General features: G+C 33.9%; 4 protein-coding genes across 6 annotated transcripts; 1 reads left to right on the forward strand and 3 right to left on the reverse strand.

Moving 5' to 3' along the window:
- Positions 1-560: 560 nt before the first annotated feature.
- On the forward strand, positions 561-7,769 carry LOC123547318 (uncharacterized). 2 transcript variants are annotated; one of them, XM_053551593.1, is made up of 2 exons: positions 561-1,402; positions 5,518-7,769. In XM_053551593.1, exon 2 carries the CDS (start codon positions 5,550-5,552, stop codon positions 7,578-7,580), a length of 2,031 nt encoding a protein of 676 aa, XP_053407568.1. In that variant the 5' UTR covers positions 561-1,402; positions 5,518-5,549; the 3' UTR covers positions 7,581-7,769. The 2 variants fall into 2 exon arrangements, with proteins under 2 accessions (XP_053407568.1, XP_045190246.2); XM_045334311.2 differs by lacking the exon at positions 561-1,402 and adding an exon at positions 4,877-5,017.
- Positions 3,502-4,454, reverse strand: LOC128559315 (transcription intermediary factor 1-beta-like). Its single transcript, XM_053550617.1, has 2 exons — positions 4,113-4,454; positions 3,502-3,999 (listed from the first exon to the last, which is right to left on the reverse strand). Exons 1-2 carry the CDS (start codon positions 4,452-4,454, stop codon positions 3,502-3,504), a joined length of 840 nt encoding a protein of 279 aa, XP_053406592.1.
- A 2,940-nt stretch (positions 7,770-10,709) lies between the features above and the next one.
- Positions 10,710-13,946, reverse strand: LOC123546265 (tripartite motif-containing protein 45-like). Of its 2 annotated transcripts, none has more exons than XM_053551595.1 (2): positions 13,834-13,946; positions 10,710-13,151 (listed from the first exon to the last, which is right to left on the reverse strand). In XM_053551595.1, the coding sequence occupies exon 2, from the start codon at positions 13,115-13,117 to the stop codon at positions 11,741-11,743; it is 1,377 nt and encodes a 458-aa protein (XP_053407570.1). In that variant the 5' UTR covers positions 13,118-13,151; positions 13,834-13,946; the 3' UTR covers positions 10,710-11,740. The 2 variants fall into 2 exon arrangements, with proteins under 2 accessions (XP_053407570.1, XP_053407569.1); XM_053551594.1 differs by lacking the exon at positions 13,834-13,946 and adding an exon at positions 13,449-13,602.
- A 9,021-nt stretch (positions 13,947-22,967) lies between these two features.
- On the reverse strand, positions 22,968-26,198 carry LOC123547317 (uncharacterized). The gene is made up of 2 exons (XM_045334310.2): positions 26,056-26,198; positions 22,968-25,566 (listed from the first exon to the last, which is right to left on the reverse strand). The coding sequence occupies exon 2, from the start codon at positions 25,274-25,276 to the stop codon at positions 23,645-23,647; it is 1,632 nt and encodes a 543-aa protein (XP_045190245.2). The 5' UTR covers positions 25,277-25,566; positions 26,056-26,198; the 3' UTR covers positions 22,968-23,644.
- Positions 26,199-26,465: the final 267 nt, after the last annotated feature.

Consider the following 26,465-nt stretch of genomic DNA (forward strand, 5'->3'; position numbering starts at 1 on the left):
ACAATTTCAGATGTGAACATTTGTAGCCGATACATTACTTTTCAAACTGATACAAAGTTAAGATGTCTTTGTTGGCTTAATTTAAAATTATGGCATAATTCTACATGTTTTATGAACTACCCTTGTATATCAGTTAATTGACAATCCTCTTGTAGAATGATATACAAGCTTTATATGCTGATCATTTGTCTTGTAAAACAGTCCCTTCTTTCTTTGATATTTCAAAATTTCAAATATCCATCTACATGTTAATCATTATCCCATATGAATTGTACTGAATCATACTGATTTGTAAACCTAAACTATTAACAAACAACTTCAGTATTAAAAGTACAAAGTCACTGACCTTGAAATTATTGGCGTATTATAACGCTATTCAAAATATCGTATTTTTGCGCATGAAGCTTCAAGGTAGTTTTGAATTTACGTACAATTTGTCCACAATACAGCGCAAAATAGCGATTTTGTATTTTTGATATAAACTAAACGAAGATAATAGCTGTCCCCAAACATTACTGCTGTATATAATTTACAACTAAATTATCTATCAATTTGAATAAATAACCAAACATGGGAGTCAAGTGTTTTATCACGCTTTAATATTGTAATAAAAGGGCATTTCATACCCATGATACTAAGATACAAGGTGCAAATTTTATTTTAAGTCGGCGTTACATAAATAGACAGCATTAGCTATGTAAAGCTATTGACCGACATAAATAACAAACAAACAAAAAACAAAAAATAAGAAAAAAAAAATAAATAAATAAATAAGAAATTGCAATTATTAAACAGAATCACAATATAAGCAGTAATACAATCTGTATATACAAAACTGGTTAAACATGAAAAAAAAACTAGCCTAAAAACTAGTTAAAAGAAAGTCCAGGTTAAAAAATTGACACGGAAAAGAACATTAATGCATTTTTAGAAAATGATTTAAGGCATCTACCACATCATATATTTGGTATGGACTGATTAACAGCTGAATTTCAGAGGTCAATAAAGGAAAGAGAGACAAATCCTACTAAAAGATACTTGTTGCAAACTAAACTAAATATAAAGCAAATCAGCAAGCAAATACAAGCAACCAGCTTATGTATGATATTATACAAGCGCGGAAAAAGCAAGAACTGACACGGAGCAAAATAATTTACTTACAGCAACAGGAGCATTTACAATTCTGCTCGTCCGACGAGCTAATCAGACTCCGGAACTAATTTAGCCACGTTAAATCTTTTAAATGCTGGGGTAATGCGTTCAAGAGTCTGGGAGCTGCAGACATGTCACTGACGTTGCATCCGCAGAAGAGAATTCAATGTAACTTGGTGTGATGATGGATGATACATGTCTATAAGAGGAATTGAATGGCACAATAACAATATATCTTCTCTGAATAATGGTAAAGTTGCCTCTGAATTTGAATTTATTACTTTTACAGCTTTTGACACTTTACTTGATGCATTGATAGATGAAAATAAAAAAATGCAAAGCCCACAAACCATAACTCTTTCTTTAAAAGTAACAAATTTATCTCCCAGCTTGAACATTAACGGTACAGTGAGTACAGAATTTATTGATGGCATTAATTTTAAAACGGAATTAGGGATACCTGGCATCTGTAATCAATCAGCCGATTACTATTGAATTCTATAGACCGGTAAGTTAAGTAAGCATAGTTATACTGAATATGCGCTTTTATTATAGTTTTGATATATTTATGTTACCCCGATCAAATAGTTGTAAGCCATAGGCTTTTGGGCATATGTACTGTAAGATATAAAAGTACTTAAAAGTTATTATCTAGTTAGAAATCTAGGGGTGAAATATATAGTGTTAATACCTCAACAAAGCTGTTTACTATAGTACCTTTGTTTGGAACAAAAAAGCGTTAATTGACATTATAATTATTGACTGCGTTGTATCATTATTAATATTTAACCTTGCTCTGCATTTATAGGGCAATGCCCCTGTGACTGGTGACATTTGATTCCTCTTTTGACGTAATTTTGCCATACACTTGTATGGTCATGCCCTAGTGAATATGACTTTTGATCCGAGTGATCAATGTTATTCTAATTTATCTGTTTACGTCTATAGTACTGCTTTTATAGTTCGATTTCGAGGTCAGCAATGTTTTTGTTCTTTAATATTGGAACGGTTCGTTTAGGTGGAGTTATTCAGTATGATAGAGGGTTTCTTTTACCTAAATCAGGCAGGTAAACCATGCGGATTCGGCAGATGAGTCTATAAATTGAACTCTTAAAAGTCAAAATCAAACTAAATACTTGAAACATTTTTACCAATACTAGGTGAGGTACTATATAATAGCTTAGATCTGTATCATTTATTTCAAATACAAATACCACCCTTAGAGCGCACAATCTGTATAAATTTCGATTGATTTATTGACATCAAGAGTTTGATAAGTTCATATCAAGAAAAATACTGATGTAAAAACTTATTTCTTGATATCATGAAATGCATTATCTAAAAGCAAAACATCAATTCTTGATATCAAGAAATACATTTTTCGTACCAGAAGATCGATTTCGTGATCTAAGAAATAGGGATTCATGTTTAAACATCAAGAAATAAAAAATCAGTTTCCTGTATCGCAAAATCTATTTCATGAGATCAAGAGCAGAATTTTTTATTCTTGATATTATTCGCGTATCCGTCTTAAACTATGAAAAGCGAGTCTTAGAGAATCTCTGCCACGACCCTACTACGTAACATGAAAAAATTGCAAACTGGATAATGAAATTACTTTCTTATTTAACTTAAACGTTCTATTAGACTTTCCGATCAAAGAATCTTATGTGCAAACGAAGCGCGGGAATCCAGAGTGCGTAAACAAAAATGGCATCAGAGGTCCAATTCAAAATATCACCCTTAACGTTACAGTGGGGTTTAAACTTTGTAAAATACGTTTTATTACATGGAGGTATACAAATGGATCATTGCAACAGCAGCATGATCTGGATATTGTATTCGGCTGTCGTAGATTTTACCAAACCTCTAGTGATCCAGATCCGGCAAAAACAATCCCTCGATTCGAATACAATATCCCGGATCAAGCTTCTGTTATAATAGTAAATCTATTGTATTAGATACGTACGAATTTTCTGCCGGAAATACAGAATTCTTTAACATACGGGTACGAAACTCTTTATTCAACTGGATGTGATAAGTCAGCTGTGTCTTTCTATGTTAAGTCTTCCTTCACACGCACCAGTCTCGGCCATGTGCTGTCCGATAACATATACGATCCTCACTCAGTGTGACGATGCCAGATATATGCAGCTGTTTGTAATCTGGTGTCAATACAATAGCGTCTGACATGTGAGATACGTTGTTGATCGTTGCAATCGGTGGTAGTGTTGCTTTTGCACTTTGACCTTGGAACTTGGCATACTGTTTGCTATTTTCATTTAGACGTTTCCCGTCAGGTTTGGCTTCAAGATCTTCCATTTCGGCGTCAGCGCTAGAGTATGTATACTAATTAGATATATCACTGTCCCTAATTAAAGCAACTTGTTTTGCAATCTTCAGGAAGCTGTCTCGGTCCGTTTTCATGTTCACATTACGCGTATACGTTTTTGCAACGCCGAATGCTTTACACTGCATAATAGGATGGATATCCATGGATTCTATAAGCGTGTCGAATGCCGGAGATACTTTCACCGAATGGGTAAACGTATCAGTAGTGGCAGATCCTTTACTTGATTCAAATATGCTTAGCTGCTGCATTATAGATAATGTGCATCGGAAAACATCAGCTGTTGAATTATTGCTTATTACAGTTTGTTGTATGTCCTTATTTACCTTAGCTGTTCGAAGATCTTCTTTTAATACTGTCTGCCGACCAGTAAGCTCTGCGACTTGTGTCTTAACATTTTTATCGACTTCATCTAGAATATCCTTTTGACACTTGTCAATCTGCGTTATTAATTTCTTTTTAATGACTTCTATATGTTTCTGAAGTTCATGCTTTTCCTGATGAATTCCATTTATTAAACTCTGAATATATATATCTCTTCTGCTTTGCAGTTAGACTCGACACTTTCTAAATCCGGTGCTAATTGTTCGTTAAATTTCTTTGTTACTACCTGTTCGCCTGCTGTTTCGATATCAACGACAGTTTTATAGCCAAGCTTTTGTATGTTCAGCAAACACGAGCTACACATTAAGTTGTCATGTTCTACACAGAAGAAATCGATCATCTTTTCGGGATGGTCCTTGCAATTCTGAAATTCATTTAAATCTTCTTGTGTCTTGGAAGCGTTATTTAAGTCCGTGATTATCAAAAGAAGATGATTTCTAGTTGCTTTACTGTTGCCATGGATCTCAGCATATGTTTTACACTGTGGCTCTTGGCATGTCACACAGTACTTAGCAGCTTTTTTACTTTCATTTCGAAACTTGCACGGACCACAGATATCCACTTCCATTTCAGGTCTTAGAAGTTATTCTTCCTTCATCTATATAGATTTAAAAATGATTTAAAACTTTAAATATATCAAAAATAAATTCACAATTAAAATGAGCGTATGACAAAACCTAAACAGAGCAAATACGGCTATCAAAGATAAACTAAAAGAAGTAGTTTTATAAACCGAACGATTTTCAGACAAAATGTAAATGAAAAAAGTGATACTGAAATCGTCCAAAATTGTATCCTACCATATATTATTTCATTTACTCGGTTTTAAAATAAAAAACTCAAAATGTTTAACATGTAGATAATCTTAATATCTTATATAGCAAATGCTTTACCGTACCTGTAAAAGGCATACTGCATGCGTTTACATTATGTCATTTATTGCAGTGCAAATAAACATGCAGACAAACTGCACTTTAACATCCGTATAGGCCTTTAACATCCGTATAGGCTTACGTATCACTGAACTAGTTAACAATTTTATCGTAAGTATTAGCGAGTGTGTGTAGTTCAAAATTTGCTCATACATTGTACGTTTCAACATTACGTTAAAGAAAAAAGAACGTGTTGCAGGTAAGTGTTTAAAATCTTTAGAGTGACGTGAATAAAGTAGAAGACGGTAACGAGCGTGTGTGTTTACCTTTAATTAACTTTTGTTTTCGAATACATAATAAATATAATCTTTTATAGCGTTGAGATAAAACATATTATTGAGTGTAAATATTACTAATATTACTAACACATGTTTATTGAAGTCACCTGTCTCGGTTGTATATTTCTGTTCACGTTCAACTTTAATATTAAATACCTTGCTGTTGTTCTCTTATCGGAGCCTACCTATTTTGCTAAGGTATGTTATTATGTTATCTTTGAAACGATCTATAATGTTAAATAGCTGCACGGTGACATATGATACATAACAATTAATGGGTTTATACTTTCATTCAAAACATTTACTCGTAAATGTAAATTAATTTAATACTTTGAATATGCGTGTTATAAAACTTTATTCTTTTTACTTGTTAAACAAATTTGACGGAACGTAAAAAAACTTACATTTGGACTTATTGCAGGAATGGACAAGATAAGTAAATGACTGATAATCATGGATTCGAGGCTTACATGCGAACCTTGCAAACATAGGCACATCAGTTCAAGAGCTTATAAATACTGTACCACGTGTCAAGAATCACTGTGCAAGGACTGTGCTGAAGTTCATAAAAGTTGCAAAGCTACAAGAACACATTTATTAGTCCAGATAGAAGATCATCAGTCGTCATCGAACTTGAGCAAGGATTTACAGATCGCTAAAGAATGCAAAGAGCATAAGAGTAAGCAAATAGAATTTTACTGTGCAGATCATGAAGAGTTGTTATGTACATCATGTTTGTTGACAAATCTAAACCACAGGGACTGTAAAACTATTGTTCAGCTAACATCAATTGTGCTGGATACAAAGAACAAATCATTCACTGATAAAATATTTAATGACTCAACCAAAGCAATCGTAAACGCTGAAAACACACAAACGAAATTAGAGGAAACACTGAAAAAGTCACAAGATGGAGTTAAAGATATCTCTGAACGACTAAACAATGTTCGTGACAGGTTTATTGCACTGTTTGATGAACAGAAAAACGAAGTTATCAAGCATGCAGAAGAAATGTTTAGTAAGCAAAGAGATCAATGCAATCAAATGCTTGCAAACATTAGAGAACACAAGACTTCGGTGGAAGAATCAGAAATATATCTTCGTGAAATTGTAAATTCTGAGAGGGGGTCTGATGTGTTCCATTGTATCATGTTGACAATAGATAAAATAGAAGATCTAAAGAAACAGACCGAAGACACGTGTCAACACAGCACTATTATCAATATTAGTTTAGAAGATTCTCCATTCCTACAAATGATTGACGAAAGAGCATCATTAATAAACTGCAAGTTTGAAGAAAGTAAAGTGGACATTTCAAATGCTCCACTAAATACTACAAGTAAAGATGATTTTTATGAGCATATCATCAGTTGCAAGACAGAAAAGACGAACGATGATCGATTTGAAACAAGTACTTTAAAGACCACGCGTAAGAAAAGCATGGACGAATGCATTCAACCTGTTATGAATGATCAAACAGAAAATGAAAATTACACATCTCAACCATCTGGCACGGTTTTTAGCAATATTAAAGCTACGGCATCGGCGATGGTAAAAGATGTCTATGCGTGTGACACCGAGGGCTTAAAGAGTAAACGTTTACCAAGATCAAAATCAACGAGTAGTTTAAATTTTGAAAGTGCACAATCTGTAAAGAAAACTGTTAAGTCTACAAAACAAGAAATAACTTTTAAATACACTGACAAGTTCGATGTTTCATCTGTTGCTTGTACCGATATGTGGTTTGGTGGTATAGTTTGTCTTTCTGATGACCGTATAGTGTTGTCGGACTATCTAAATAAGAGACTAGTTATTTTGAGAAATGACCACCAAATGAAAGATACGATACCTTTGAAATATTGTCCAGGCTACCTGTCATTATTAGGTGACGATTTTATTATTGTTTGTCTGATGAAAACAAACCAGGTTCTTTTATTGAACGTCATGGGAGGAGAGATCGAAGGCGAAGCGTATTTGCAAACGAGGTTTCATCCGAAATGTGCCCAAGGTATTAATGGAGAAAAAGTGTTGGTATCTATGAAAGATGGGTGCGACAACTGGTTTATGGATATATTGAAAAACGATGGGACTATGGAACAAACAATTCAGGTTAAAGAGTTTTATGACGGGTATAAAATTGCCATTCAACACTTATCCGATAAAGACACAGATTGCTTCCGTATAATTCAATATTGTGATGTCACAGACAAATTACGTGGCTTCACACTCAGTGGGGAAACTGTTTTTAGTTATGACATAGATCAAGTGACATGTGTTTTAACAGACCGTAAAGGATTCATCTTTATTGTCAGGCATACAGGTGAAGTTCAAGTCTTATCCCCTGATGGAAAGTACAAGGGACATATACATAGAATGTCAATGTATAAAGCAAAATTTTCGGCATTAAGTAGTTCAATGGACAGAATATATATTACGAAGTATAAAGACCCAACAGTTCATGTCTTAAAAGTGTGTAGATATTGAAACGTGTATCCGCATTATTTACACTGTGACCTAACGTACGACTCATAGTAATTAGACTATTGGACTATTATCTGGTCTGCTAGCTACTAACTATTTAAATATTTCTATAAGACATATTAATTGAATAAAATATATAATTGTACAATTGTGAAATAAACACAGCTAACCCTAATACCATCACATTTGAATTATAATAATTATTTGATTTTTGTGTACCAAGATCACTTTTGTTGTTAAGGACGTGGTGTTTGTGGTAAATAATCATAGATCCTTTTAACACATACGACGATCCATTAGCCCTTATCATGCTGGACACGATTAATTCTGCCTTTGCGACCAGTGTAGATCATGATCAGCCTGCACATCCGTACAGTCTGATCATGATCTACACTGTTCGCCATTCAGTCAGTATCATTTTGGTAGGCATCCCTTTTAACAGTTAATGGTACTGTCCAAATTGAAAGATGGACAAGCTCATTTAGAAATTTAACAGGGTAAGGGCTAGACGCACAGAATGAAACCAACAGCAACATCATTTTGAATGTATTCAAGAGAATTGCAACAAGCTTCGAGTCCAAAATGCCGAGTCCGTTTAACCTGAGTGTTTTGTTTTCTTTCAGAGTTCCGCTCTCGTATAATTATAACATATGAGTAGGCAGCTGCAACATAAACGTCTTTGCTAACCAATATCTAGACATGTACACATTGCATTTAAAATTGTTTTGAAAGGTTTAGTTGGGTTTTGCAATAATTGCCATACCAGACTTAAGGTTTAGGTCCTGGAGTATATCTTCAAAACAAAGAAATTTTGATAAACAAACAACATCTTTACCAACAATCTACCTGACCATTACATGTTCTGCCGTACTGTCCTGTACTGTATACTTATTCTAAAAATGTTGTCCCCCTTTAAAAATGAATCCCATTCGTAAAGAAATGAAAATAAACAATTGCTGAAAACTACGTCCAACCTAGTTATGTGAAATTTCAGCACTCGGACATTATTGCAAACAAATCGAAATAAAGATATGTAACATTTCTTTGAAAATGGTGAGTTTTTAAAGGCGCTGAACTGTCCGAAAGTGTAGCCCCTTTATGTAGCTCTTTTCCGGAATTCAGTGTATATATCAGTAAACTGACAGTTTTTGAGTAGAGTGATATACATGTTTTAAATGCTATTCAATTTTCATGTGAAACAACCTTTTCTTTCTATGATTTTGTGTTGTTTGAATTTTTTTCTCAAAATGTAAGGCTAAGTCTTAAATATTTTTTATCAATTAAGTGAAGTATTTAAGATATCAATTCCTTTTGAATATATAGCACTGTTACGTACGTAGAAAAGCTGATACTTTTTGCTTCAATAAAGTTTGACAGCCCGGAATTAATTCCATACTTGCACGATCCAAGCTACACTGAGCATCATCAAGTACTAAAATGTTTCAGATGCTGCATTATTAAGATTTTTCAATGTGAGCACATGCAAGTCTTTCATGTCAGACGATAGCAAATCATTTCTAGGCATGCAAACATAGTTCAAACCCAACTTAGACACTACATAGCTAACGAGTCAAATAAATTAAGCTAATTTAGTTCATGAACATGGAAGATGTTCAAGCAAACATTATCGTAACAAACATAATAAACGTTTCCCTGAATGTAAATTCGCCCACAATTGCCAATGCATACGAACTAGTTGACATGTATAAGACGCACATGTTCTTTATCGTTTATACGCTTAAGGGAATTTATGATGCGCGTACGTTTTTGAGCACTTTGCTCCTGTCAACATTTTCTAACAAAATATCATTTTGTTCCATTAGGGACATTTAGAGCATAAATTAGCATTGTATGTCAGTAATAGTTCAATTAGATTGCGATTTAGACACCAATCCGACAAATACTAGCCAAAATAGCAGACGCAGCATGAAAAAAAAACATACCTATATAGAATGCAATTTAATCGATTACATTTCTTTGGAAGATTACTACTATATGGTTATTCGTCCCTATTTATTTCTCAAAATTAGGATTTGTCATACCCGGTCAACCAGATCATACGATAACGTCATATTTTTTACAGTTGTTTGCCATCTATGCTTCAGAGAAAAAGACTTTCTTAATTTAATAGATGTTTTGCTGTTTTCTTCTAAAACATTTTTGTTTTGTAGTTCTTCGCATTGTGGAGCCTACTCAAAGTGTCTGTACAATAGCATTCCATTCCCCTTACTTCAGTGCTATGATGCTTGTGGAGGACTTACATTTTATTTCCTGTCATTAACGAACAAATCTTCCAAAGGATTATTTCTCTTAAATAAGTGTAGTTTAAAACACTATCATGACGTCACTCCTTTGTACTCGTAGTACTGTTCCGCGTGGAGTCCAATATTTGTTTAATATTGGACAGTTTATTTGATACTGGACTGCACGAGGAAAACGATTAATATACACATTCAAATTACTCGTGTAGTCCAATATTTAGCAAAAGTTGGATTCCATACAAATACGAGGGTTGATCCAAAAGTAATGTCACTGCGTCTATGGTGGGCTTATTCATCTAAGTATAATAAAAATGTATCAAAATGTACAAAAATTCAGTTCTGATAATATGGCAAAATACTTATATCCCGCGTTTTTTCGTGTAAGATGAACATGAATTCAAAAAATACCACTGACGCTATGTCGCCGCATGCTAAAACATTAATGATTTCATTAACAAATCTGTCAAAAGCAGCTACTGATCTTTAATCAAAATAACGCGCTAAATCATATGAATTTTTTACAACGTAAAGTCACGTATCTCTGCCGTCTGCCGTTGAAATTTTATTGACATTATCACTCGTTGAAAATATCTATACAGAGTTGCTGAGAGCAAATATGTCAATTTTTGACAAAACACCGCAGCGCGCTGGACTACTTGCTTTAAGTGTAACGTCAAATATGACGTTAGCAATGCCGTAATGATGGCGTTTTGACGTTCCACCCGCCATAATTTTACCGATTAAAACGAGTTTCCAATCATATCTGTCTAAAATTGTAGTCAATTATGGCTGTTTTAACACTAGAAATTAGCTCTTACTATATGTTTATTATAAAAGGATGTTTAAAGCAGTACCTTAAGCTGCAATTATGCATTCGGCCCTCGTCCATTTCGCCAGGCCTGGCAAAATATGACATTGCAGATCACGGTACTTTTATAATAACCCTATTATGGCATACATCATTTGCATATTTCATTCTTTATTCATAGTGACGTCATCCAAACCATAAAACAGAGTAATAATCGGCGTTTATAAGACTCGGATCGTGATTTATACGGGGATAAAACTCAGCCTTTATTCGGTATAATATAAGGAATGATATACAAAATGTTGTTAGGCAAAATCGAGAAATGAACCTCAGTTCCGCTTTTGCCCATATAACATGTTTACCTAATTTCCTCAATCCAACTTGCACATGGACCTTTATGCCATGTTTATTTAGTTTCAGATTTTTTAAATAATCTACGCTTTATTAATTAAATGTTCTATAAATCAAATTTTGTCTAAATAATTAATGTACAGAAGAAGAAAGTCCTAATGTCGATAAGACAATTAAAATGTTTATCGTCATTTAGCTTTTTTATCCAGTGCCGCCAATTTTATTATTAAGTTATTTTGTTAGCGTGATATTGTTAATACACCTATAGCGGCTGAGCATTGTCTAGTTATCAAAAGAGTGTCCTTCGTCTTACTGCTTGTAACACCATTTGCTTCCTTTGGAACATTGATTGTCTGAAGAAGCACGCCATTGTTTGTCAGAATATGGAGCAGACCACACGAATCCAGCACAAATATTTTCCCAGCATTGTCGACATACAACCATTTTGGTGACATAATGCTGTATTTTAAAACTTTCTTTCCATTGACATCAAAGCAATAAAGCGCATTCGATACTTTGCAACATTGAAGGTAATATCTTGGAGACGTTGGGGTTAATTTCAAAGACTCAATCAAACTGGCATCCAGTACTGATCTTGTTTTACCTATGTCCCGTAGAATTGCTCCGTCTGTTGTAAGTACAAAGAGATACCATTGCCCATCAACATCACTCTTCATCGAAACAAGCAGACGGCCTGCGTCAAGAGCATGAACTCCTTTTGGCGTATGTGTTGTTTTAAAGTTTCACATCCATTTAAACTCATATGATACTGAGAGAAATGCAACACGCTTGACAGTTGGTAAGCATACAACCAGAAATCGTTCATTTAGAACTGTCATTTGTCCAGGAGGATGTGATAAGTCAGCTTTGTCTTTATAGGTTAAGTCTTCCTTCACACGCACCAGTCTCGGCCACGTGCTGTCCGATAACACATACGATCCATCACTCAGTGTGACGATGCCAGATATATGCAGCTGTTTGCAATCTGGTGTCAATACAATAGCGTCTGACATGTGTGATACGTTGTTGATCGTTGCAATCGGTGATAGTGTTGCTTTTGCACCTTGACCTCGGAACTTGGCATATTGTTTGCTATTTTCATTTAGACGTTTCGCGTCAGGTTTGGTTTCAAGATCTTCCATTTCGGCGTCAGCGCTAGAGTATGTATACTCATTAGATATATCACTGTCCCTAATTAAAGCAACTTGTTTTGCAATCTTCAGGAAGCTGTCTCGGTCCGTTTTCATGTTCACATTACGCGTATACGTTTTTGCAACGCCGACTGCTTTACACTGCATAATAGGATGGATATCCATGGATTCTATAAGCGTGTCGAATGCCGGAGATACTTTCACCGAATGGGTAAACGTATCAGTAGTGGCAGACCCTTTGCTTGATTCAAACATGCTTAGCTGCTGCATTATAGATAAGGTGCATCGGAAAACATCAGCTGTTGAATCATTGCTTATTACAGTTTGTAGTATATGCTTATTTTCCTTAGCTGTTCGAAGATCTTCTTTTAATATTGTCTGCCGACCAGTAAGCTCTGCGACTTGTGTCTTAACATTTTTATCGACTTCATCTAGAATATCCTTATGACACTTGTCAAACTGCGTTATTAATTTCTTTTTAATGACTTCTATACGTTTCTGAAGTTCATGCCTTTCCTGATGAATTCCATCTATTAAACTCTGAATATTTATTTCTTCTGCTTTGCAGTTAGACTCGACACTTTCTAAATCCCGTGCTAATTGTTCGTTAAATTTCTCTGTTACTACCTGTTTACCTGCTGTTTCAATATCAACGATAGTTTTACAGCCAAGCTTTTGTATGTTCAACAAACACGTGCTACACATTAAGTTGTCATGTTCTACACAGAAGAAATCGAGCCTCTTTTCGGGATGGTCCTTGCAATTCTGAAATTTATTTAAATCTTCTTGTGTCTTGGAAGCGTTATTTAAGTCCGTGATTATCAAAAGAAGATGATTCCTTGTTGCTTTACTTCTGCCATGGATCTCAGCACATGTTTTACACTGTGGCTCTTGGCATGTCACACAGTACTTAGCAGCTTTTGTACTTTCATTTCGAAACTTGCATGGACCACAGATATCCACTTCCATTTCAGATCTTAGGAGTTATTCTTCCTTTGTCTATCTAGATTAAAACATTAAAAATTATTTAAAACTATTACATATATCAAAATTAGATTCACGATTAAAAAGAACGTATGACAAAACCTAAACACGGCAAATACTGATATCAAAGATAAACTAGAAGAAGTCATTTTATTAATTAAGCGATTTTCATACAAAATGTAAATGGAAAAAAGTGATATAGAAATCGTCCAAAATTGTATCCGACCACTTATTATTATTATTTCATTTAATCGGTTGTGAAATCAAACACTCAAAATGATTAACATAAAGATAATCTGAACATGCTTTACCGTACCTGTAAAAAGCATACTCCGTGCGTTTACATTATGTCAATAAATGAAGTGTATATAAACAAGCGGACAAAAGATATCGTGAACTGCACTAAGCTTTACCTATCAATATCATTGAACTAATTGGTTACACAATCTTATCGTAACTATTATCGTGTGTTTGCTCTATACATTGTACATTTCAACATCGTGTTAAACAAAACAAAACCGTGTTGCAGGTAAGTGTTTAAAATCTTTAGACGTGAATAAAGTAGAAGACGGCAACGAGCGTGTGTATTCATGTTTAATTCACTTTCGTTTTCGAAAACATAATAAATGTAACCTTTTACAGCGTTGTAACATATTAGTGATATAAAATATATTATTGAGTGTAAATATTACTGATATTACTTGCATTGGTTTATTGATTCAACTGTCTCGGTTATATATTTCCGTTCACGTTCAACACTGTTAATGAAATACCTTGTTGTTGTCCTACTTCGCTATATAAATCCTTAATGTATTTTGCTGCAGTTTATCAGGTAAAAATATATACGTTAGGTAACGATCTATAACGTTTAACCGCTGTACTGTGACATATAATACAAATCAATTTATGTGTTTATAGTTTTATTCAAAACATTTGCTCGTAAATGTAAACACATTTAATACTATGAATATGCATGTAATAAAATTTCTTTTGTGGAACGTTAAAATTAGTTATATTTGGACTTATTGCAGGAATGGACAAGATAAGTAAATGACTGATAATCATGGATTCGAGGCTTAACCTTGCAAATATGGTCTGCGGGCCAGTTTCTGTAAGTCCTCTAGTTTTTCGATTTCGTAACCCAGAAATTAGGCAAAGGTTCATCCACTTCAGCCATTAATACATTCATTCCGGGATTGTTTAAGACCGGATGTCGCTTTCTACCGTATGTCAAACAAAAATTATACTCATTTTAGTAAACCTTGTGTATGAAAAATGCGGAATTCTTTCTCTTTAAAAGTATTATTGGCTACACATATGTTTAGTAGATTGTTTCAATACTGACTTTCAGATATTAGCGTTTTGCTTAATAATATGTAACTGTTCTAAATCAATTAAAGGCTCACTGTAACCATTTATTCCAGATTTTGACGATTTCTACCAAAATTTAGGGGTTAAAATACCCCATCCACCCGAGCTACATTTTCACCATTTTTGATAATTCATAGAATTATCAAAATTTCTTTATTTTTTAATAAGACATCATCAAATAATTGTATTAAGATTCACAATTTTATATTTTTTCATGAGAAATTATAATACTCTGCAATCAGTTTAGGTTATAGACAACGTGCATACAAATCATTGTCAAACATACAAATCACATGCTGTTTCTTAATTAACCGAGCCTATAAGTGTTTCATTCAGAAAGGTTTGGGTTATCAATAGTTTCCTTTCTATTTTATATGTCAAAGTAAGCTTACTTGTATAATTTTGACTTTTAGTTGATAAAGATACTTTAAAATGTAACATACGTAACAGGCGCCACTCAAATGTTCCACCTTGAAGAATTAGCAACATTGAGAACATTCGAACAATTGCATTTGTATGCTTTTAATTTAAATAAACCATGTTTACTGAACATACATGTATGACCGTTTATATTTTTTGAACTTAACTCTGTTACTATTCTCAATTATAGAATGCCGACAAACTACAGTAAAAAATGATTAATCTTTCAGTATCACTGTAAAGATAACATAGATTAGCAATTCTTATGGCTTCTGCTTCAAACATAGATAGCATAATAGATAATAACATTAGACTTGGTTATAGTATGTGCCTAGTCCGAATATGTTTGACTTTCATTCAAAAGAAAATACAGAACATGACGGTATCTAAGAATCAAATATACGTTACCTAGGTTTTAAAGGTCATCTATTAAATTTCATATTTCGTATATTAATATTCCAGGCTAATGCATAAATCATGCTTTGGCATTGCAAAGCACCTACTCAGTCATTTTTTACAGAAATACAAAGATGACATGAAACATACATTATTATGAAACATACGTTACCAAGATTACACAGAACATTAAGTAACATTAAAGCTAGAATAGTTTTTGGGTTTCGATGGACGGTGGTGTTTCGAGACAGAGGTTTTTTTTAAATTATTTTCCATGCGTTGTTTTGATATTTATGGAAGGTAAGATTCTTTTCATTACTGAAATTATCGGTTTATATGTATTTTGTGTTCAACGTTGCTGGTGTAATTTATGATGTAAATAAACACTGCACATTTTGGACTTATAGAACATCATACATATACAGTACAACATGAGTAGAGAAACAAATGTCACTTCTAGTAAAACATATTTCTTCAAATAGTTCTGTTTCTTTGACCATAGTGATTTTAAATACCACTTGTACTGTGCGACGGAATTACTGAACTACACAATCATATTACATTTCGTTAATGAAAATTAGATTAGATGAGAATCCTTGTTCATATTGTGGTTGTGGTATCATTGTCGTTAATTCTGAGTTCTTACTAGATTTCAAAATTATACTTTTAAAACTATTAACAAATACAAACAAACTAGTTCATTCAAAAGATGGTGTATTTCAACAGTTACATATAGATTACCTCGGTATGGAACTGTGTTTAAAACATAATGTTACTAGACAGTATCTACCTTTATCAAAATTCGGTAACGTATGTTTCAGAACTATACAAGAGGATGCATTCTAACATAAATGTACACCATATGACAGAATTATACTCTAAAATTTGATGTGAGAGATTGCTAGAAGTCATTTTTGGTATCAGTATCAGAATAAGTTCATCATACATGCATAGATGCATATGTACACACTTACAGAGTCTGCACCATTTGTTTGGAACACGCCAGTGGTGCATTGATATCTTTATGACATATTTGTAAAAAAACTCTTTTTAGTTAAGTGTTTTATTCCGTAGATGTATCATTAAGCTACATCCTAAAATGGATTGAAACCTACGTTACTTTAAATATTAATTACAAAAATACCAATTAGTATTACCAAACAACGACCAAACAACACACAGATACGATGCACGACCTCTTGATTCCAGGACTTGCTAAATTTATAGCTGTTCATAATGTGAAGTAAATGCATGACTATAGATATATTCATATTAGTTTGGCACTATTTCAGAGGCATACGCATTGAAAGGTTTTTGTTGAAGGATATTGAAGGAATTTGGCATTTTGATATGTCTGAAAAAATCTATTTCAAACAAAACAGATAAAACATTCAAGTACCATCAAAAGGTATATCAATATATATATATATATATATGTGTGTGTGTGTGTGTGTGTGTGTGTGTGTGTGTGTGTATGTGTGTGTGTGTGTGTGTGTGTGTGTGTGTGTGTGTGTGTGTGTTTCATAGATTGCTTTGATATAGGTTTAGAATTGTATATGCTTATTTCCTTTTGTGTAATCAGGTAAGGCTTTGTACTTTAAATACTAAGCTGAATTGTAACAGAAAAAAAATACAATTTGCGTTTACACATATACTTTATAAATTCTTTCAAATGTTAAAAAAAAACATAACTGTTTGACTGTACAATGATCCTTTTCACTCGACTTTTAAAAGAAAGTGACAATTTCATTATATGTTCGATTCTTCATTTCTCGTTATTTTACTAGAATACACTGTATATAATGTAAAATCTATCAGGCAGCCATTCTGATACAAATTAATATTACATTGTAGCTACATTCAAAATCCTTTGAATGAAAATTCAGTGTAACATGTTCAGTTTTAAAAGAAATAAAAGCAGCATTTAAATTATATTATTGTAACGTCTTTTACGGTATGCATTTTGAAAATGGCGCCATCGTGATAATAAGAGAAATAGCTCATATTGGTAACGTAGTTTTCAATCAAAATTATTTTGACAAAATCATATGACTTCTATAACAGCAATTCTTACTTAGATCTTATCAATATGTATGTTTGCAAACTTATTTCTGGTGGCCAGTTTTAAAATGACAGTACCGTATCTTTATTAGAATTATCTGAATAACCAAACTTCAATACCTTGAAAACTTATTTGATTTGTTTTATTTTTTTAATACTGAATATTTGAACAAAAGTAGCTCATCAATATTTGTACTTGTAACCGATTTCAGGTGGGCATTTTGTGAGAGGTAAAATCCTCTATAACATGTTTAAATCAATATCGGGTGATTTCTGTAATAGCTTTGACTTTTGAAGAGCTATACCTCTTTCATATGTACATGTTTGATAGAATTTAAGGTAATTATTTGGAAATTTGGAAAGTCTTAATGTTAATAATTTGTGTAACTAAATAACCTATTTTTTGGTAGTTTAACAAACTTAAAGGTTGGATGATTTGATTACTACGTAAATAATGACTACTAAAAATACCTAAGCTAGCATAGAAGAGAATTCAAGTCATCAAAATATGTTAGAAAATTTTGGTGGCATTAACTCATATGTATAATAATTTCGGATTAATTTGAAATAGCTGTCATCTTGAATAAAGACTTATATTGTTCGATCTGCTTCCCTTTTGATGTTCCCCATTGGGAACTTCCTTGAAAATGTTGCGGTTGTATCAACTTTTGCAATACTTCCATCATTTCTACTCCACTAGCAAAGAATATGTCTATCAATATGCATATCGCCCAGAAATGAAACACGAACTAGAGGTTTGGCCAACTGGCATTAAGGTGCAAAGGTATCTAATTTTTTGGTTAATTATTCATTCATTTTGTTTTCTTTATTGTACACATGAGGGTTTTGTTCCTTTATAAAGGATTAGAAGTTCTTAAGATTTCCCGCATAAGTATATGTACTAATATGGTGGGTGGGGTACATCAACCCCTACTTTTTACATTTTATTCGGTATATAGTACATAGCGTATATAGTACATAGCGTAGCATTATTCGACAACCAAAGTAAATTATTGATTATTTCAGGCATTAAAAGATAAGATTTATTATAAAAAATGTCACATAAACTTCTTTTTCATCATCCAAATCAGAGTTTTCCCTATGCAATGCTAAATTGTACTCATTAGACACCAACGTTTTTAAAATCGTCATTAAAATTTTACTGACATGTTGCTCAGACCGACATCCACCCTTAAAAGTTTCCTGAATGATAGTATAACATCATGGTTCAAATTTTTTGGCCTTGGCCCACGGACCATCTATTCGAGTGTTTTATATGCCTTGCACACATTATTCAACGTAGCTTTGATATGAACATGCCAAATATTACAATAATGAAAAAATAGTAACATACGGTGTTTCGATTAGACTATCGCGTTTATTTTAAAATTTCTGAAGCCCATGCCGCGAAAGGTGAAATAAGTACGATGATGAAAACTTGAAACTAGGGTGATGATAAAAGTCGATATACTGAACCAAGATGGTGAATGCATGTCGAAAACGCGATATTATGTATGTGTTTGTGCCGAAGTTTCTTGAATTTGTGTTCTTATCATCATACTTTCGTACTTTCATCATCGTAGTTTCGACTTTCATCGACCTATTTTCGAGTTTTTATCAGCGAGGTTTAGAGCTTCATGAAACATAAAAGAGAAATACAAAAATGCGATGGTGCAAACGGAACGCCGTAGAAACAAGCTCTACAGATGTATGATTACTGATCTATTTACACCTTTGTGATATATATATTCAGTCATGTTTTAAACGGAAGAATTGCACAGCAACTGAGATATGCCGATACCTTAGAAGTCGAATATTTCTTCGGTTAAAGAACGAGTGGGTACTTCCCGGTATTTGACGGATGCCTTACATTACCTATATATTTTCATCACATATTAGATGTCGTTGGATTGAAATTAAGCCATTACATAATTTTGGTATACCATGTTGACGTAAAGTATAGACGAAATTGGTCAAACTGAATTCGTCTATGTTGTTGTGATTAAACAATTTTACAACTGTGTATTTCCACATTGATTTTATAAAACTCGTTGAATAACAGTATTGAAAAAAATATTAACATATCTTTTCTTATCATATGGAGTTGAAAATGCGTACAAAATTATTACAAACGCATTTTCACTAGATACATTTAATTTCAATAACACCGGAAACGTCAATATATTCCATATTGACTGGTTACGCTGCAAATGTATATGACTTGAACATGTTGATTGCTCACCCTGACATTCCTCTTTGTAAGGAAATCTTGGTGTAACTGCTTTAGTGATCAGTCAATTGTCATATCGATTAAGGAGCATAACTGTCTATTAAAGGCACTGACCTCCAGATTTTGGCTAAAAAATGATCTTTCTTTCAAATTGAAGTTTGGTCATATTATGAACACCAAAATATGTGTTTTTGTTTCTAAACTATTTTAGAAATGCCAAATCAAGGAAAAAAGATGACCCCGTCGGGAATCGAACCCTGACGCCGCAGCAATAAAGATGTTTTCCGCTGTTGTTACCGATTCCACTATAGATTATTTAGTGTTCAATGTGCGTTAACTACAGATATTTATAATCGAGGCAATATACCTAGAGTAAAGCGTTACAAACGTTTTTCGATTTTAATCATATAAAGTAGTAAAAGCAACTAATTCTCATGTGTTTCCGTAACATATAGTCTTTCATTTTTCTGATATAAAGAAATGGGCTTGGTGCATGACGGGACATTTTGCCTGGTATACAACATTGTTTATAGAGCCTTTTTCTCATTGTCTGATCTTTTACAACCTTTTTTACAACCTTTTCAGTGATAATAATAGCATGTTTTGTTATCAAAGGCCCAAGTGTATTATGTTGCACATAAAATGTATCGACCACAAGAATTAAGAATCTAATTGAAAGGAAAAATCGTAACTAGATAACTGTACACTTTTTTGAACTGAAACTGTATTCTTTCAAAATATAACCTTAACAGTTCATGTGCAATATTAAATGTAGTGTTTTTCTAACCATGTAAGTTTTTAAGATAAAAAAAATAAAGCATTATGGACCTTTACAGAAAGTATCTTTCTCATGACAACCGCAAAATGACGAATGAGAAATAAAGAATATTCAAACCCTTTTCAAGAAACAAAGTTTTCGTATTTTAAATGTAAGTCAGCGTGAAAAATTTAATAATATATTTATTAAAACGTATAGGACAGCAACGGAGTTGTTTTGCTCTTATATTACTTGTGTACGCTTGTTTCGTATTTTATACATTTTTTGACTTATTCATTGTGTTAAGAATGGTGTCCTAAGTGGTGATTGCCGCTGAACGTTCTACAAAGGTACCCCGATTTGATCCTTTATGTCTTACTTGGTCAATATATTGTTGTGCACATCTATATCGTGTACTCATTCGCACATACGCTGCACGAGTGACCATTCTAAAGGCCTGCGTTAGCGTGTCGAAACTTTTTATGTTGGATCTACGATCATGTTGTTATTATCAAAAGATCCATGGAAGATAATTGAGACTATAAAATGGAATTTAAACTAAAATATGCGAGAAGATCCTTTAGAAGCATAGAAAGCAAATAACAGCAGGCACGTTTTGACCAGGTGTGTTCATGAGAGGTAATGATATGCACCCCTCACGCCCCCTAGCGCAGGTTTAAGTTGAACTCTTTTATTCAGAACACTCACAGAACACTATGGTCTAAAAACAAATGAAAATATCAAAACACTGAGTCAAAGTACGTGGAGACCTTTAAAGCCGCAACAACCTAGTTTGTTTTCATACGGATAGTTGGTATTCCCAAGGAAACTTATTGCCCGCTACTTGTTGCAAACTTACGAAACAGATTTTATATAAGGCTTATCTCTAGATACGCAGCCATATGCGATCACTGCCTTTAACAGCACCTGATGCAATCGTATTTTGCTAATATGGTTGAAGTTAAATATCCTAGAGAGCATCAGTTAGATGGGGCAAACAATGTGTATACTACGAAGAGTGTTCGAAAAGTATTGTGTATTGTGGTCTGAAACCTTGAAAACTGATGGAAACGTGCATGTTGTCATTTCATGCCCTCAGAATATTCCCCGTGGTGAAAAATGCATAATTTTAGTCCATGGATCCATTTCCGGAAAGCGACCCGGTAGGCTGATTTTGGTATACTACGGAGGTACTGATGGACAGCAGAAAAGAGAGCTGGTCGCGACCGATATCTACGACCAGAAAATAAGTTTTTCAGTTTTGGAAACAGGAAGAAGTCGCATGGCGCCAGATCTGGGGAAGAGGGTGGATGTAGCAGCACAGTTTCTCTCTCCGGCTTCAAAAAATGTGTTGCTGTACTAGAAGTGTGCGCTTGAGTATTGTCATGCAACAGTCGAACATGTTTGAAACCTGAGACTGGGCGACGTTTCTTGTAGTACTTCTTTAATTGTTTCAAGATAACGTCACGTAGTATCTACCAGTCACACTTCTACCCTTTTGTACTGGAATCTGTACTGCTATACCTTCGCTGGAGAAAAATATGGCATACAAAACGTTCTTTGCACTCAAAGTGCGTTTTGCAATTAATGGCCTTTGTCCATGTTTGGTGGTCCATATTTTGTTTCCAACCTTTCTGACAGGTTCAAAATAAAAAACCCAGCTTTCATCATCTGTAACAACATTTGCAAAAACCTTTTTGTCGTATTTTGGGAACATTTTAGCAATCCTTTGGCAGTTTCAACACGTAGCCTTTTTTTGGTCGTCAGTCAAAAGATGGCGTACCCACTTAGCAGAAATCTTTCTAACTTTCAAGATTTTCTTTAAAATAGAATGAACTGTTGATAGTGAAATGCCAAGAATGTGTGCAATGTCGCATACGGTATATCGAGCATCATTTTGAAGAATTTCTATGATTTTCAAAACATTTTGGTCACACGTTGCTGTCATTGGCCGACCACCTGCGAACCGTCTCCTAAGACACCTTACTAGACCCATAAACACGGGTTATGTCGCCAAAAAGCTCTTTCAAAGAACAACCGAGTTTACTGCGAACTTTTATATATGACCGAATTTCTACAGTATTTGTTATTCGTTTTCCAACCATTTTTCCTACAGTGGTCAACGACTTCCAAATTGAAATAGCGGCAATTCGGTAAAACGGTTATTGAATGGTTACATGTATATACCATTGTGTAGAAACTGAATAGAGGTAATCAACTGTATAAACATCGACGTGAAATTCCTCGTTGAAATGGCGTGTCCCCACAATACACTATAGTTTTCGAACACTCCTCGTATTGCAGCTTCTTTTTGTAAGATTAACGTCTCTCCATATACATAAAATATACAATAAGAGACAGGATTTTAGGTTTGATATTGTTCAATTTCCGTCAACTTCACGGAGATATCCCCCTTGCAACATTTTACAGGGTCTCAATTTTACAGCTGATCAGAATTGCCAGAGCTTGTCTTTAACCTATATCTCCAAATAGCTTCCTCAGCAGGGCTATCGTTATCCTAAACTTCGCGAATCTTGTGATAGATTTTATCACTATAGTTCTGAACTAATTATTAAACTTGAAATTAATGTAAAGACATGTCTAATATAAGGCTGTTTTAATAATATTTGAATATTAGGCCAGTCCCATATGAATGAAAAGCTAGGGGTATAAAATATGGGTTATTTTCTCTGTAAAGCTGTTTACTAACATGTCAATTAACAAATGCAAAAACACTATTCAACATTCTCATTTTACACTGTATAGAGTATAATAATGTCATTTGTTGTGACCTTGTCATATATTTGCTATTAGTATGCCCTATTGATTTTGACTTTTGAGCACTGTTATTTGTTCACGGTCGGCAATTTATTTCTTGATGCGAGAAAGAGAGGGTCGGTGACAATTGCCATTGTCGTCAATATGTATCTTACAGCAATTTATCTGTTCCTCTTATTTCTCAATAAAAATACTTTGGAGCTCACACTGTGCAACTTTGGTCTCAGTGATACTAGATTTAAACGCCTTGTATGTTTTCAACTATGTAAAAGCTTTCTTCGTCGTTTGTGGTATCGGGTATGACATTATATTATGCATGTAGCTGTATACATGCCATTATTCATCTTCGATATCTTTATTTAATATTCTATTAATTTCATGTTCTCCAAATGATCAATGTAATGAACAAGATAGTTCTAATGTTGATAAGTAGATTCCTTATATTTTGTTGTCCTCTGTTGTCCTATTTTTTATCCACGTCCTTGGAAAGTTGTTTTGTTTAGCGTGATATCTTGAATACTCCTATTTTATCTGAGCATTGTTTTGTAATGAAGAGAGTGTCCTTTTTCCTATTGCATGCTATTCCATTTGATTCTTTTGAAACATCAATTGTTTGAAGAAGCATCCCATCGTTTGTAAGAATATGAACCGAACCGAACGAATCCAGCACATATATTTTCCCAGCATTGTCAACATACAAGCATTTCGGTGACATGACACTATATTTAAACACTCCCTTTCCGCTAGTTTCAAAGCAGTAAAGCTTGTTCGATTCCTTGCAACATTGAAGATAATATCTAGGAGATATTGGGGTTAATTTCAACGACGAAATCTGACTGGCATCTAGTATAGATCTTGCTTTACCAAGGTCTTGCTGAAAAGCCCCATCAGTTGTTAGTATCTGGAGATACCATTTCCTTTCAGTAGTATCATATATTGAAACAAGCAGGCGTGTTGTGTCAAGAGCGTGCACATCTTTTGGTGTGTACTTTGTTATAAAATTCCTCATCCATTTAAACTCAGGTGATAACCAGACAAATGCTATACGGTTGGCAGTTGGTAAACATACCACAAGATATTTGTCATTTAGAACTGTCATGTTACCAGGGAGATGGGATAAATCTGCTGTGTCTTTATATGTTAAGTCTTCCTTCACGCGTATCAGTCTTGGATGTTTACTGTCGGACAAGACAATACTACCATCAAGTAGAGTGATGATGCCAGCAATGCATGGTTGTTTCTCATCGGGTGTCGTTAACGTAACGTCAAGCATGTGTACAATATTTGACAATCTTTTTGACTTGGTGGCCGTTCCATGCGATGATGCTGTAGCTTGAGCGCTTTTGGAAGAAGTATCCGAAACATTGCTACTTTCATTTGATTGTATTCTGTGAGGTTTTGCTTCATGGTCTTCCATTTCTGCATCAGCACTAGAACATGAATAATCACTGGATAAATCATTCTCACTGGTTAAAGCCACCTGTTTCACAGTCTCTAGGAAACTGTCCATGTCGGTTTTCATGTTCACATTACTCGTAGACGTTTTTGTATTGATAACTGTTCTACACTGCATGATTGGATGCACATCTATGGATGTTAACAGTGTGTCGAAAGCCGGAGAAAGTTCCACTGAATGGGTTGACATGTCGGTAGTGACAGAAGCTTTGTTTGTTTGAGACTTGTCTAGCTGTTGCATTATAGAAAGGATGCATCGGAAAATATCAGCTTTTGAATTATTACTTATTATCATTTGAAGAATGTCCTTATTTTCCTTAGCTGTTTGAAGAGTCTCTCTTAAAACAGTCTGTTGACTAGTAAGCGCTGCGACTTGTGTCTTTACCCTTTCATCAACTTTTACTAGAATATCCTTTTCGCACTTGTTAAACTGCGTTAGCATTTTATTTCTAAAGTCTTCTATATATTTTTTAAGATCTTGCCTTTCTTTATGACTTCCGTCTATTAACCTCTGAATTTCTTTTTCCTTTTCTTTGCAATGGTCTTCGACACTTTCCAAATCTCTTGTTAATTGTTCATTAAATTTGTTTGTTTCTAGCTGCTTGCCTGCTGTTTCAATATCAATGATGGTTTTGCACTTAAGCTTTTGTATGTTCAATATACACGTGCTACACATTAAATGCCAATGATCTATGCAGAAAAATTCAAGCTTCTTCTCGGGATGGTCACAGCAATTCTGAAACTTTTCTAGGTCTGTATTCGTCTTGGAAGCATAATGCTAAGCTCTTCGATCGTCAAAAGAAGATGATTCCTTGTCGCCTTACTACTGCTGTGAATATCAGCACATGTTTTACATTGCGGCTCTTGGCATGTCAGACAGTACTTAGTAGCCTTCGCGTCTTCATTTCGAAACTTGCATGGACCACATATATCCATTTTAGAACTTAGATATTATTCTTCCTTCATCTAGATTGATTAAAAAGGACATACTGTATTTATAAATATTTACTTTTTTAAATCAGGATAAAAATAAACTGATATCATGCAAACATAAAACAGAGCGAGTGAGTTTATGAGCTTGAATAGGATATCTATCATGAAATGAATGATTAAAGAAATCGTTTTCAGAAAACGTAAAAGGAAATCAGTAATTTAAAACGATTAATTTAGATATAACAATTTACGGTACACAAAAACATACCCCGTATTTACATATCATCGAATTATATAACAATTTTATCATTAGCCAGACTTTGCACTGTACATGCAAATATCATGTCAATGAATACATGTACGTGTACAAAGTAGATAGCGGTTTCAATCATTTCCAAATATCTCATCAAACTAAATTTGTCGATATAAGATTCATATAAAATCTTTTACAGTTTAGTAATTTAGTAACATGTTATGTATTGCGTTATGCATTGAGTATATACATGACAAAAATTCACTTACATGGTTTATTTAAGCCACATATAAAGTTATCCCTCTCTGTTCACGTTTAAGCGGCGTGTAAGATAGCTGTCTACTGTTCCCTTTGCACTTTATCGGCGGAGCATATGACGTATACAAATGTATTGATCTAAATAGTGTATATATTGTACAATGACAATGTGAGATTAGATTACAACGTTGTTTGCTGTTCAAAGTTTCTTTTTACTGTGTAAGGTGTAGGTAGTTTTGTCTTTTGAAACGAAACATGAGTTTAAAGGTTGTACGATGATATGTAAAGCAAAACAATTTAACAAAATTAAACGTAAAGACGATGAGCAAGTTAAAAGTTGTAACACAGAAACGACGAATGATGAATTCTGATATGAAATAGGTTGTCTCAGGGCTGCATGCAGAAACACAATGGATGATTG

Source organism: Mercenaria mercenaria, chromosome 9 (assembly GCF_021730395.1).
Source record: "Mercenaria mercenaria strain notata chromosome 9, MADL_Memer_1, whole genome shotgun sequence".
NCBI lineage: Eukaryota > Metazoa > Mollusca > Bivalvia > Venerida > Veneridae > Mercenaria > Mercenaria mercenaria.

Bases quoted from the DNA above. Each gene is read 5' to 3' on its own strand.
- LOC128559315 (XM_053550617.1), bottom strand. From the start codon at position 4,454: ATGGAAGTGGATATCTGTGGTCCGTGCAAGTTTCGAAATGAAAGTAAA. The intron at 4,000-4,112 runs GTAGTAACAAAG...GGAATTCATCAG, and splicing joins TCGAAACAGCAGGCGAACAG to GAAAAGCATGAACTTCAGAA.
- LOC123547318 (XM_053551593.1), top strand. From the start codon at position 5,550: ATGGATTCGAGGCTTACATGCGAACCTTGCAAACATAGGCACATCAGT.
- LOC123546265 (XM_053551595.1), bottom strand. From the start codon at position 13,117: ATGGAAGTGGATATCTGTGGTCCATGCAAGTTTCGAAATGAAAGTACA.
- LOC123547317 (XM_045334310.2), bottom strand. From the start codon at position 25,276: ATGTGTAGCACGTGTATATTGAACATACAAAAGCTTAAGTGCAAAACC.